The sequence below is a fragment of the Lithobates pipiens genome, unplaced genomic scaffold (genome assembly GCF_037356315.1).
Source record: "Lithobates pipiens isolate NorthernLeopardFrog02 unplaced genomic scaffold, aLitPip1_a1.2 Scaffold_16, whole genome shotgun sequence".
Classification (NCBI taxonomy): domain Eukaryota; kingdom Metazoa; phylum Chordata; class Amphibia; order Anura; family Ranidae; genus Lithobates; species Lithobates pipiens.
Window position 1 is genome coordinate 572,749,515 of NW_027507748.1, and position 14,710 is coordinate 572,764,224.

At 42.0% G+C, this 14,710-nt stretch overlaps 1 protein-coding gene across 1 annotated transcript in view; it reads right to left on the bottom strand.

Annotated features, from left to right (window-relative positions):
* GTF2H4 (general transcription factor IIH subunit 4) overlaps window positions 1–14,710 on the bottom strand; it is a 58,087-nt gene that overhangs the window by 26,386 nt on the left and 16,991 nt on the right. The window contains exons 6-7 of the mRNA XM_077483745.1: window positions 9,326–9,414; window positions 4,968–5,076 (exon numbers count right to left, since the gene is read on the bottom strand). Of these exons, the coding sequence (XP_077339871.1) occupies window positions 4,968–5,076; window positions 9,326–9,414 (198 nt within the window). The remainder of the gene's footprint in view (window positions 1–4,967; window positions 5,077–9,325; window positions 9,415–14,710) is intronic.

Below are 14,710 nucleotides of genomic sequence, written 5' to 3' on the forward strand. Positions count from 1 at the left end.
AGACATTTTACGGATCATCCCATAGTTCAGGAGGTTAGCAAGAGACAAAAAGGGGATGATATCTAGGAGTTTTCTATTCTCCTAAATGCCCTGCAAGACGCCTCTGCGTTGCCATGCAGGGGAAGCTGGAAGAGAGATTTGGATACCATTGATGGTGAAACTTGGGAGCTTTGTTTATCTTCTGCTGCCCTGGTTTCAGTGTCGGCCTCTCAGAAGCTGTCCCATCTATTTTTTCTACATAGGGCCTATAGAACACCTGTTCAGTTACATAGGTGGAGAAATAGGCAAACTCCCTTATGTCCAAACTGCGAGCGGGATCATGGTGATCTTCTCCACATGTTCTGGAGGTGCCCCAAACTCCTCCATTACCGGACTGAGGGTTTGGATACGATGTCACAAGTGTTTATGTTCAAGATTCCAAGGAACCCCATGGTTTGTCTGCTGTGTGCACTGGAGGAGGGATCCCTTATCCCAAACTCACATACTGCTGTTTTACGCTTATTATATGCCGTTAGTAAGTTGATTGCAAGGTATTGGACTGCATCTCAGGTACCCATCACGAGGTGGGTGGAACAAGCGAATAACACGTTTATATGTGATAAATTGTCATATCAACATAGAAATGTCCCCTGCAAATTTTGCAAATGTGGCAAACAAGGCTGGATGTTCCAGGACACTTGGTGGGGGACAGAATTTTGGGTTAGGCCTCTATTAGGACCTATGTGGGTCTTGTGCTAGATTATTCAGGTGTTGATGAGCTATATATGAATGTTTTGTTTTTCTCTCTGTTGGAGGAGGTTTTGCATGCCCAGTGTTCTGGACTTTACCTTTGATATTATAACATGTTGGGTATATGTGGTCCTGTTGCATTCATACTACCTGTGAAAATGCATACTATGTTGATGCTAAGGGTAATTTCTTATGCAATTTTGGTGCTTGCCTATATTTTGCACCATCATATTATACCTCATTTGGTGTATGTAAGTAGTGATGTGTATTTTATGGTTTACCCAATAAATATATTTTTCTGATAAAAAAGCAGTAATAGAAGTACAATGCTTGCATAGTACCGGACATCCAAATATGCTTTAACCACTTGCTTACTAGGCACTTAAACCCCCCTCCTATCCAGACCAATTTTCAGCTTTCAGCGCTGTCACACTTTGAATGACAATTGCGAGGTCATACAACACTGTACCCAAATGAATTTTTTTCCTCAAACAGAGCTTTCTTTTGGTGGTATTTAATCATCTGTGCGATTTTATTTTATTTTTTTTAATTAAAAAGACCAAATAAAAATAAAATAAAAATTGTTTTAAAATTTTATAACGGGTAATTTTTGTCTGTCATTGATGTACACTGATGGGCACTTCTAGGTGGCACTGATGGTTGGCAGTGATGGGCACTGATCAATTACACTGATAGGCAGCACTTCTAGGTGGCACTGATTTGCACCACTGGTGGGCATTGATAGGTGGCACCTGTGGGCATCGATAGGTGGCACTTGTGGGCATCGTTGGTCGGTATAAATGAGGCATAATTGCCTCTTCCTCTTAGGGACCGACGTCCCTTTAAGATAAGATGGTGATCTGCTTTTTTTTTCTCCTCCGCTGTCAGCGTGAGGAGAAAAAAAAAACGATCACTGAGCTTTTGTTTACATCATGTGATCAGCTGTTGTTGGCTGACAGCTGATCACATGGTAAGGGGCCAGGACCGGCCTCTTGAGACTCTGTGACCACGGCGCGCGCAGGGAGCGTGCGCAGGGCAGGCCGTCATATGACAGCCTCCCGGGAATTCACATCCGCGCTGTGGCCCTCATTCGGCCATAGCGAGGCTGTCAGGTGGTTAAAAGGTGAAAAGCAACTTAAAGAGTAAGTTTACCTTTTCAGAAAAAATGAAAAGGGTGAACTACCTGAACTATTCTCCCATCCCTGCTGCACTTTCCTCTGTCTATGATTAGCTTGCAGTATCCACGCAGCTGGTGCTGCAGTCCTGGCACTTTAAAGCTAACTTTACCTAGACTAAAAATTGCGCAAGGTAAAAAAAAAGTCCTGTGGTGCCTGCAAACTCCCCAGTTCTTATGTAGCTGAGAACAGAGGAAATGTGATTACTTCTAAAAAAGGGAAAAAAGGTATTTATAACTTTTTTATATCTATTGTGGCAGCAGGCAGGTAAAGTCACCTGGTTGTATCCAGGATGGGAAATATGTGTGCCCTAGATTCAGGCTTTATGCAGACTTGTACAACTAGAGGGGAAGAGTTAATGAGCCCAGCTGAAGTAAGTGGGCTCATTAAGACCTCTACAAAAAACCCCAGCATGCTTAGGGAGATGCTCCATCCTGGAACCAGTTTTGTGTTGTATAGACTGGGGAGTGTGACACCTGTTCTGTGCGGTGAGTTAACGCCTGCGTGGCAAACCTCTACAACAGAGACAGGGACTGGTGCAGCACAAGGCTGCACTCAGTTGTTAGACAGGGAATCTAAGTGTGTAATTAGAGGTCAAGCTGACCAGGATTTATTTTCATGTTTTATTTTTGTTTGGCTGTTATATGTTTCACTGCATGTAGCATAAATAAACCGCATCTTTTGTTTTTTGCACCTACAACGCTGTCTGCTGTGCCTGATTTTGTGTTGTGAACCCATCCAGGGGGTCACACACACCCGCTGCCGAGCGAACCCCTCACACTATGCACAAATGTTTTGCATTTAATTTCTATTTTAAAGTGAATGGGGTTTATTTACTAAAGGCAAATCCACTTTGCACTGCAAGTGCACTTGAAAGTAAAGTCACTGTAGATCCAAGGGGTATATGCAAGGAAAATAAAAAACTGTATTTTAGCTTGCACATGATTGGATGATAAAATCAGCAGAGCTTCCACTCATTTCAAATCTGCCCCTTAGATTTAGAGCGACTGCACTTCCAAGTGCACTTTCAGTGAAAAGTGGATTTACCTTTCAGAAATAACCCCCAATGGGTTGTTTTACAAGGTGTTGCCTGGTGTAAATGATGTAATTTATCTTTAATAGCATTTGAATGGACTGCCTTAATGCAATGCATGTTAATGCCATAAAAATGCATTCACTTACCATGAACATGCATTGGAGTTAGGAATGCAACGCATAGTCACGATCCGTGATCCGAACGGGTCACCCTGTTCGGATCGCCATATGCCGTGATCAGCGGAGTGCTCCGCGTCCTGCAGCCACCTTATCCAAAGCTGCAATATTTGAAACCCAACCCCATTTTGACATTAAAGCGTAACTTCACCCAATAGGAGCGGGAAAGGTAAAAGAAGCACAGGTCTTTAGAATGGCTGATGCAGAAATATAGCAATGCGATTATAGAGCTGCCACATAAATTCCTAAATCTGGTGCTGTGAAATGTGGCAATCCATCCTATATAGTAAAACCATGCATGGATTTCAATCCTATGAAATAAAGAATTGCAATCAAATGCTATATAAACAATGATAATCCTATGCGATTAAAAATTGCAATCATATGTGAAAATGCTGCAGTTCTATGCAGTCAACGCCATAGACATATTATGATCCTATATAGTTAGAACTTGCAATCTTATGCTGTAACACCAGTGATATTCCTGTGTGATTATCAATTGTGACCATTTGTGATCATAATAACCATATACAATAATTCCAGTGACAATCAAAGTGCCTATATACAACTATAAATATAAAGTGCAGCCACATTTGATAACTACTAAAAAACACACATGTAACTTTCTTAAAGTGCTCTTGTGCAAAATTAATCATGCATTTGATGTACCATTTAAATGCAACATAAGAGTCCACTCTTTATTAATTATTTCTTCTGCTTCTCATAAAAGTGATAAATGCCAAGTGCTTGTGTCCACTCTTGTGCTCCCCTTTGGTATATGTGATCACCTTAGAGCGTGTGACCTTGCATCTAAGCTTGTTCAATTTTTAATCGCATAGGATTAGCATTGGTTATATAGTATTAGATTGCCATTTTTATTTCATAGGATTGAAATACATGCATGGTTTTACTATTTAGGATTGCCACATTTCACAGCACCAGATTTTGGAACTGATGGACAGCCCTATAATCGCATTTGGATAGTGCAGTATTTATTGATTTATAGATTAGGTTGGCATGAACATATGGGACATGATCAATGCTAGCAGCTGTCTTAAAGCGGGAGTCCGGCGTTTTTTTTTTTTTTTTAAAAGCCAGCAGCTACAAATACTGCAGCTGTTGACTTTTAAAATAATGACACTTACCCGCCCAGCGCGCCCGCGATGTTGGCACCCGAAGCCGATCTCTCGATTGTCTCTCGGGTGCTGCCGCCGCCATCTTGGGTATGGAAATCAGGAAGTGGAGCCTTTCGGCTTCATTTTTCGGTTCCCTACTGCGAATGCGCGAGTCGCGCTGCGCAATAAGGATGGTCCCTGCTGTCTCTGGGATCCGTGTGTTTCCCAGCAGGCAGCGGGGGACCTTCGGAAAGGGGCGTAGATTCTGCGGAAAGGGGCGTACCTTCTGCAGAATCACGCCGGAAGTGGGTGCAGATACCTGTACTGTACAGGTACCTGCACCCCCCTCCCCCCTGAAAGGTGCCAATTGTGGCGCCAGGGGGGGGGGGGGGTTCCAATGAGCGGAAGGTCCACTTTAGGGTGGACCTCCACTTTAATTAGTTTAATTGGAGCTTTACATGGTAGCTCACAAGAATTCACTTGTTTTTTCTGAAATTTAGGAAGTCTTTGCACTATGGTTTCCCTTGTACAGTTTTCTCCAGCAGAAGCAGGGAGATCACTGCATTGTACATTCTCAGGTACAACTTCCTTTCCAGCAAGAAGAGTAAATAGCACAGTAGTAAAAACATTTGAAGATAGTGATCCAGTAACACTCTATCTTTCAAATGTCTACCTCCTAAAGATACCAAAACAAGTTGGGTACTTTATATTAAAGTCTTAGAGATTAAGTACTTACTTCGGCTGTCTTCAAGTACTGTAGCATAAAATACCAGAGCTGTGAGGCTGTATCTAGCAGTAGGAATTGAAATCCAGCTGAAGAAATGCTTGGAGCTTCCCCAGAATCACTACAGAATGAACAAAACAAAATGTTGTTCAAAAATATAAAAAAAGGATTTAAATAATATTTTTGCATGTTGTATAGTGAACATTGTTTCCTAATAAAGTAAAGGCAAAATGTAACATGCATGGTCCCTTGGAAGGCACACAACATAAGAAACTAACAGATCTTGCAAAAATATTAGGCCAAGTTAAAAATAAAAAGTTGGATCACCAGCACTTCCTGATCACACAAGTATCCAGGTTAATCATCAAGCTTCCTCCTCCATAGCTTTAGGGGAAACAACCTTTCATGAAATTGCATCACCCGAGCCTTTGGCTCCACATTAATGTAAGTCATTGCTGATAAATGACAAGTGGATCAGCCAAGAAACAGATAACTGCATAGCTGAAATACATGTATATTTTATCTGTATGGCTCTGCCAACAGCCTTTCTCAACCTTTTAACCCCAAGGGAGCCCCTGCAATAATTTTCAGGTCACAGGATACCCCTGTTAAGATTAGTCCATTCGTGGTGGTCAGTGAGAAGAATGCTTCCCTTACAGTGGTGGTCAGAACGCAACCGTTACAGTCACGCCTCTGTTTCTGCCAAGTGGTGTTGGAGCTGGACCTATGCAGAATCCTTCACGTAGGAGGTCAGTCAGCTCAAGTAACCCCTAGTCCCTTCTGGAGGAACACTAGTTGAAAATGGCTGCTCTAGAAGATCTTCAACTAACATCCTTGATAACTTTTTTACAAAATTGAGTAGAGGTGACAATTCGGATTCCAATGTATTAGATGGAAGCAGACATGCACAACGGTTGTGTTTGCCATCTAGATGTGCAGTATAGCTTATGTTTTTTAAACTACAAGACTGGCTGAACAAAAAATACAAACCATTTGGCAGTTATGAGAAAAAACAAATTATGGATTTGAAATTTATTAACCTGCTTTTCTGCTTTAAGCCTAGTTTCACACTAGATGCGGTGCAAATACACAGCGAATGTGCTGCGGATTTGGCACCGCATCTAAATCACAACCCGTCCATGTGAACCAATTGCAGAGTGTATGTTAAATGAACGACACCCCACAATCGGTTTGCAAATTGCAGCACAATTTGCAGAATCGGATTGTGGGTGTTCAGAATCTAATTCTGGGCAGACAAAAAGTTTTGTGCGAATGCAGTGCGACTTGAGCCATACAAATCCATGGCTCAAAATCGCACCCCAGAGACACTGTATGTAATTCGCACAGGAATGTGCTGCTATTCCTGTGTAAATTACATGTGGTGTCTCGCACTGCAGCACTGTAAACCCAGGCTCAAAGTGGAGCCATATAGCCTAAGGCCTTATTCACACCATGGTGCAGAGAGGTCAGTTTTTATGCATGCGTACTGCAAGGGCACAAAAAACAAAACAAATGTTCCCCATGTGCTCTGTTCACATCAAAAAACACTGGTATCACGTGCAGATTTTTCCTGTGCCGGAATCTGCAACGTGTATGCAGTTTTCTGAAGGGGAAAAAAAAAACCTGACATGACATCAAAATTGGTGTGAACAAGGCATAAAATTAACGAGCATGAAAACTGATGTCAACATGAATGAAAACTGATGTCTCTGCAAGTGAAATATGCACAGTTTTCCCATCAGTTTTCATGCACGTATGGTGTGAGCGAGCCCTAAATGTTGGTCCTGAGCATGTATAACTGCCAGAATCCTGTCACATCGAGGAGACATTGCAGCTTGTTAAGATCAAGGAATCTGCATGCAACAAACTCCCCCATTGATAGAATAAAATGGAATTGCCTAAGCCTCCAACAGCACAACATGCACTTGCTAGATTCAGATAAGCAAGTCTCAATCTTTAAATATTGGCATGTTACACTCATTATTAAAAGCGAATGTCCAGGTTTCGTTTCATGTTAAATAGTTCATTTGGCCAAGCTGGCCCAAAATAACTAGTTCTTTCACTAACGCGTGCCCACTGGGTGCGCAGTATAAACTGTATGTAGCTTCAGCTACAGACAGTATACAGCTCTGTGTTCTCGGTGTGAGACGAGACCTTCCCGTTTCACACCCAAAACAAAATAACATCGGGCTGAGCCATTCATAGGCAGCTTTATATTCTATCAATAAATACAAAGCTTCTTCTGATTGGCTGAGGCAGAGAGGAGGGCTGATGACATCACAATCTCTGACTCGGCCAATCAGATGAAGCTTTGTGATCATTGATAGAATACAAAGCTGCCTGTGAATGGCTGAGTTCCAATCAGCCTGAAACTGTTTTGTTCCGGGTGTGAGACAGGAAGTTTTGGCTCGAACCCAGAACACAATGCTGTATACTATATGTAGCTGAGGCTACATACTGTTTATACAGTGTGCCCAGCGGGTGCAATTATTAGTGAAAGAAAAGGTTCGGTTGGGCCACCTTGGCCCAAACAAACTATTTCCATTGAAAGTAATATGGAAAAAATAAACCGCGCTAGAAAAAAAAAAAAATACAAAAAACACTAATTTGCAGCCGGGAGTGGGACACACACACCAGAAAACTCAAATGAAGAAAACCAGCTGCGCCAAAAAATAAAAATAAAATTAAAAAAAATAACCCAGATACAATAAAAACAGTTTTTGGTGACTGATAATCTCCAATATGAATTTCCTCAACAGTAAATAAACTTTCAGTTAATGACTTCCACACAGCAACAGTTCATTTGTAAGGAGGGGTCATTACAATGAAAACAATCCTCTCAGGTTCTTTGAAATATAACACCACGGTGATTCATATACATACAGGTGAAACGGAGATGCCCGACCACCGAGATGCAGATGTGCTTACCAGACGGCAAACAATGGGGAGCGTTTAAATTTATTCCTTCCACATCCTTAGAATTAATCAGGAATTTTAAATCACCCTGGAACAGACCATCTAGGCCATGTTTAAGGACTCCCAGACTTCATGCTTCTATTGTGTATATTGCTATGATGACAGATGACAGATACTGCCTGCAATACGAGACAAGGTGAATAATAGAAAGGAAGGAAGCCAAGAAATTAAATGTGATGTTGTAAGAATTTCGGCTGAAAATCTCAGATTATTGGGACATGATCAGGAGTTTGGAGCTGAAGAGATTGGGGAAAAAAGTGCAACTAAGAGAGACACATTTAATTTCTCGGCTTCCTTCCTTTCTATTATTCCCCTTGTCTGGTATTGCAGGCAGTATCTGTCATCATAGCAATATACACAATAGAAGCATGAAGTCTGGGAGTCCTTGAACATGGTCTAGATGGTCCGTTCCAGGGTGATCTATAGTTCCTGATTAATCCTAAGGATGTGGAAGGAATAAATGTAAACGCTCTCCATTGTTTGCTGTCTGGTAAGCACATCTGCATCTCGGTGGTCGGGCATCCCCTTTTCACCTGTATATATATGAATCACCGTGGTGTTATATTTCAAGGTACCTGAGAGGATTGTTTTCATTGTAATGACCCCTCTTACAAATTAACTGTTGCAGTGTGGAAATCATTTCCTGAAAGTTTATTTACTGTTGAGGACATTCTTATTGGAGATTATCAGTCACCAAAAACAGTTTTTATTGTACAGGGGTGATTTTTTAAAATTTTATTTTTATTTTTTGGCGCAGCTGGTTTTCTTCATCCATTGAAAGTAAACCTGGACATCAGTTTTAAAGGCCTTTGTTAACATGCCTTCACATAGTAATGTCAAACACAGCTCTGCCCACTCTTGCGTGTTTTATATTTTTAATATTACACTGGGAGTTCAAAATACACATACTAAAAATTATCCAGGAGCCTTTCTGTTCTTGAACTAATGCTTTGGATAAGAATTCAAATAAGTAGATTGTAGAAATCTTTAGAAAATCAAATTACGTCACTGCTTCACCCCATTTCCCACACTTAGTAGCGAAATGGTAGATGGCTGCACCACCTCTTGCTGCTGATGGACATGACAGCACTGGAGGTGGAGACTTGGTTCAAGCAACATCAAAACACCATCATGTAAGTGACATGAATACCAGGTTAGTTCCTTATAAATATTAGGAAACAAAGTTCGGACGCGCATGCGCAGAACAGCGTTTTCCACAGTTTTCCGCCGTGCCCGCCGGTGCCACCTGCCGCTCGTAAGTAGGAGTTGTTCATAAGTTGGGGGTTCGTAACTCTGGGTCCTGCTGTATATCTAGTGGACTCTATGTCCAGCTATTGTAAACTGGATTTTTATGGCATTGTTTACAGATTCATTTTTAAAACATGCAGGCTTACCTTTTCATGAGACCAGCTGAAATGAGAAGTTGTGATAAATCCTGACTCACTGATGCATTTGGCGATCCAACCATAAATTGAAGAATAACCTGAAAATCAAAAATAACAGTACAATTTCAGTGTGTTACAGACATAACTAAATATTTGGTTCTAAATTTGCAATGCTTCCAGATGGACATAAAACAAAAGTACGGAATGTTCAAAGTGCAATAGTCCTCTATCCACCCATCCCTGCAAAACTATTAATGAATTTGGAAACATGGGTGGCGATCTGATGCGGTGACTGTCTTGGTCTATCCTTCCTGTCCATGCCGATGACCGTGCCCCCTTCCCTTGTGTTCGCCGTTTGGTCCCCTGGTTGTTGTAGCTTACAGAGTGCTCCACAGATTGGGAGCATGCGCAATGGTGTCATCACTTCCGCATTCGGCCGGTGACATCAGACGTCGGCTGAATGGTGAGTACATTTAAAGTGGTTGTAAACCTTCATGTTTTTTCACCTTAATGCATCCTAGCCCTCCCCGTTTTACTTACCTAAGCCCTGGAACTTGACCTGCTGGGGATGAGCTGTCTCTCTGCCCGGGATTCTCGGCTCTTGATTGGACAGATTGATAGCAGCACTGGGGGGCGGGGCCGAGTTCGGTATTCGTGTCTATGGACGCAAATGATGATCTCGGGAGCGCGCCCGCAAGTTAACCCCCCCGCGCTTCTCGAAGGGGGATAACTGATGTGGGACCCCAGAAGAGCAGGTTGGGGCCACTCTGTGCAAAACGAGCTGCACAATGGAGGCAAGTATATGTTTGTTATTTTAAAAAAAAAAACATTACAATTACTTTAAGTCGGTGTTCTGTCATAATCTCCAACCTATCAAAATCTCCAACTGCTTGTACTGCGCATGCACGAGCACGGGCATGAGGGGCTTTCTTCTGCACGTCAGATTGTGACGTAAAAGCCCTCAAAACCACACCACCTCCTCTTGCCGCCGCACCGCTCCACGCCTGCATGGTCTTCGTGTAACACACGTAAATCATTCCATCAAATTTTCCAACTGTTATGACAGCAGTGCACATGCACTGGAACATCCCCTTTCACATCTTCTGACCATCTCACACATAAACCAAAGGAGATACACAGACAGTTAAGCAAAAATACAGAGTTTTATCATACGAGATTCAAAGCACTGAACATGATGAACTGGGAAGATAATGTACGGAACAATGTATTTGCAGAACTACGTTCACACTCGCGTACATATCCACACATTGTTCTGTACATAATCTTGCCAGTTCAGGGGAAGTGAGTCTTCCCATGCCATCAAATACTCCAACTGCTGCGTTTTTTTTCTTCACTCTCCATCTATCTCCTTTGCTTTATGTGTGAAAGAAACGATCGTAAGATCAAACAGGGGATGCCAGTCTTCCCGCGAAGGCGCACTGCTGCAATTTCAGTTGGAGCATTTGATAGGATTCTTTTAGCTTGTAAGACGAAGGCCGTGCAGGCACGCTGGGGCGGCGGGAGCAGTTGGTGTATTTGATAGCTTTTACATGACAATCTGACGTGCAGAACAAACCCCTTCCTGTGCACGCGCTCGTGCATGGCCAATACACCCACCTATGACGCAGTTGTATTTTTTTCACAGATTGCAGATTTTGGCAGAACACCTGAATAGCTGTAAGAATGTTGATCCCTGTGCCCAATAGCTTGCAATATACAACAATGACCTACAGTTTAGTTGCTAATATAAGAGCTGTGTCTATTCTGATCTCTGTCACTCTTTGTTATTTTGAAAAGTGTCCTGTAGATAGAGCATATCAATCCGTAGCCGTGCTCCCTGGGGATATACTGATTGTCCATCCATGCTGTTGATGGAGTGAGCCCAGGAGACAATAAATGAGGGACCTACAGACTTGGTCATGGCGAGTGAGACCATCCCAATACCCCCCACAACATCACCCCCCTGGGGACTGGGACCCCGTCTCCCTTGGGGACAAGCACCCCCTATTTCCCCTGGGGACAAGCACCCCCTATCGTCCCTGAGGACAAGCACCACCCTATCGTCCCTGAGGACAAGCATCACCCTATCGTCCCTGAGGACAAGCACCACCCATCTCCCATGGGGAAAAGCACCACCCGCCTCCCATGGGGAAAAGCACCACCCGTCTCCCATGGGTACAAGGACTCCATCCCTTCTGGGTTAGATTAGAAGGGATGGAGGCCCAGAGACAATCTCGTACAATAAAACTCTGTATTTTTGCTTAACTATCCAAGTATCTTCTTTGGTTTATGTGTGTGAGACAGTCGGAAGATGTAACGGGGATGTTTGTGTTCCCGTGCATGCGCAATGCTGCCATAACAGTTGGAGAATTTGATAGAATGATTTTCGTGTGTTACATGAAGAACGTGCAGGCGTGGTGCAGCGGCAAGAGGAGTTGTAGTTGATAGCTTTTACGTCGCAATCCGACGTGCAGAACAAAGCTCTTCTCATGCCTGCGCATGCACAGTACAAGCGGTTGGAGTTTTTGATAGGTTGGAAATTATGACAGAACATTGGCGTCTCAGGCATCACAACAGCCAGAGACTGAGGGGGGCCTGTAGGTTAGACCTGTCTGTTTTCCAGGTAAGATGCATCATTATTCTGAAAGCAATTTTGTTTTATATTTGGACTACTCAGTGCTTATTTGGACACCATATATGTGTATCTGTTCTAATCTTTTCCTCTCCCACATATATCCTTTAGATGTTGCTGGGAGCTGGATGTTTAGGCTACATGTCTAAGCCCTTGTACACACGGTCGGACATTCCGACGGAAAATGTCCGATTGGACCGCGCTGTCGGATAATCCCACTGTGTGTGGGCTCCATCGGACTGTTTCAGTCGGAATATCCGACAGACAAAGTTTTAGAGCTGGGCTATAAAACTTTCCGACAACATGATCCGATCGGACTTTGTCCGATTGTGTGTAGAGAATTCCAATCGGACAAAGTGCCACGCATGCTCAGATCAAATTCCTAGACCAAAGCTATTGGCTACTAGCCTGAACGTAGTCCCGCCGTAACGAAATAACGCCATCATGTTACGTACGATCAGATTTTCCAACAACTTTGTCCGATTGTGTATATGCAACACAAGTTTCGGACAAAATCTGATGGATTTTGTTGTCGGAATGTCCGACCGTGTGTACAAGGGCTTAGATTACTTTTTGTATTATCCCTTAGTCTCCATTGTTTTATTTTTACCTTTTTGCCATATACATTTGATATCCCTCATAGATATCTTTATGACAGAGTGAGACTTTAGTCCTATGTGCTTTTCTGCGCAGATTCATCAAAATTTAATTGATGGATATACGTTAAATACTTTGAATTCACCACATTTATTATAACCAATTACTATATGATACTTTATTATAATCCTTTATATGTAGTTTCTTTACTGAGTTACCTTTATCGTAAATACCAGGATTTTCAAACCCATTATAATATCCCTGCTTCCTCCCCTCTTTTTTTACATTCAGCTTTTGGTATTGTGTCTTTATTGGCCCTATGGTTCTTTCTATACAGGCGCCCCCCCCCCCCCCCCATACTCTGATTATTTTTGCTTATAAGTATGTCATTTGAGAATTTTTTCTTATATCAATTAAGGTTTATCCTTTATGCACCTTTGTGCGATATTTTATTTTGATATAAAATTATATATATTTAGGATTTATCTTACTTTCTCCTTGTTAGTCTGGTCATTGTGTGCTCACTGTGGCCATGCAGCGCCTCCGACCCGGTCCTTCTTTTGTGGGTCACCCCACCCTTGGGGGCTTTGAGGCGGTAAGCACCTGTTTTTAGGTGAACCTGGGAAAATGATCTCGTTTTCTCTGTGTAATGTGATATGTTTGTTTGTGATGTATTTTATAATGCAATATTTTTGTTTTTGTATAGTTTTTCTGTTAATCTTTAGTTGATGCATATATCACCTGATGAAGCCATAAGGTGAAACATGTCAGGATAACATACGACTATTCAATCTTTGTTTAACTGGAACCCTCTATATTTAACCACCATAATGGAGATGTTCAACACAACTCAATGACTTGCCATGTTTTGTTACTGGCTTTAGTCATGTTTCTAATAAAATTATTATTATTATTTTTTTTTTTATATATATACTTGTATGGTTTCTATTATTTTGTGTAAAGCACTGCTATAATACCTTCCTAAACCTCCTCCTTCTTTAAATTCACCATAAGAATGATCAAATATACCACGTGTACGCTAGCGTGTTTGCTAGATTCAAACAAAAATCCCACAACAATCAGAAGCAACAACAGCTACTTACCAATCAACAGCAGACATCATCTTTAAAAAAAACTGCCCTTACATAAGCTGCCAAAACAATCCATATCTAGACCCACACCAATGCTTTATAAAATTTGAAATTAACGTTATAATTTTTTTTGCTATCAACACATAAAGTAGCAAAATTAGTTACCCTTAAAAAAAGAAATAGATCCTGTTCCCTTAAAGCATGTTAAAACAGCATAGTGCTTGTGCTGTGTTATTTGGCTCCCTGTATCACATAAAAAACCTGGCTGATCCTCCCCTTCCTCCTTTAAACTGACCACGGTTTATCATGGCTGCTGAGCCTGGACACGGTGGTCAGTTTACATACCTCTGCCATCTGCAGCCCTGCTCTGTCCTCCTCTCCCCCCTCCCTCCCTGGCTGTCTGCTCGTGGCAGTGTCTGCCCCTTCTGCTGCTTTAAAAACTATAATATATTCATGCCATCCCCTCAGTTATATAACAATATGTGTCCCAGTGTCTGATCTATATTAAAAAAAAATATAGAATATACTTTATATCAGAGCATCTACCAGCAGCTCTCTCCTCGGCTGATGTCAACGGGAGTGCTTGGCCCCACCCGCTATAGCTGTCAGATGAGGAGAGCGCTGAGAGAGTCATGTGCGTGCCAGGTGACGCTCTGATATAAGGTATAAATGTGCATTTTTTTTTTAAATATATAGATCAGACACTGGGACATATATTGTTATATAAAAGAGGGGATAGCGTGAATAGGCTTAACAACCACTTCAACGTACATTTATATTTGAATTCCATATTAACCCAACAAATAAAACGCTAAAAATTGTGTAGTAAAATGCCTGTACAGATCAATGTTATTCTCTTACAAAAGATACAGGAAGCAGTGTGAAAAAAGTTAGTGCAGAAGTAAGGCTGGGGAAAAACAATTGATTTGAATCTTGAAACGAGTTGAGAGGTCAAAATGATTTTTTTCACCAGGACTGGCACTGACACTGCGCTGGTCCTGAGAAGCCGCGGGCAGGAGATTTTAGGCAAGGCCGCGGCTTCGGCCTAGTCCGCAAAGCAGGATGCCGCACACT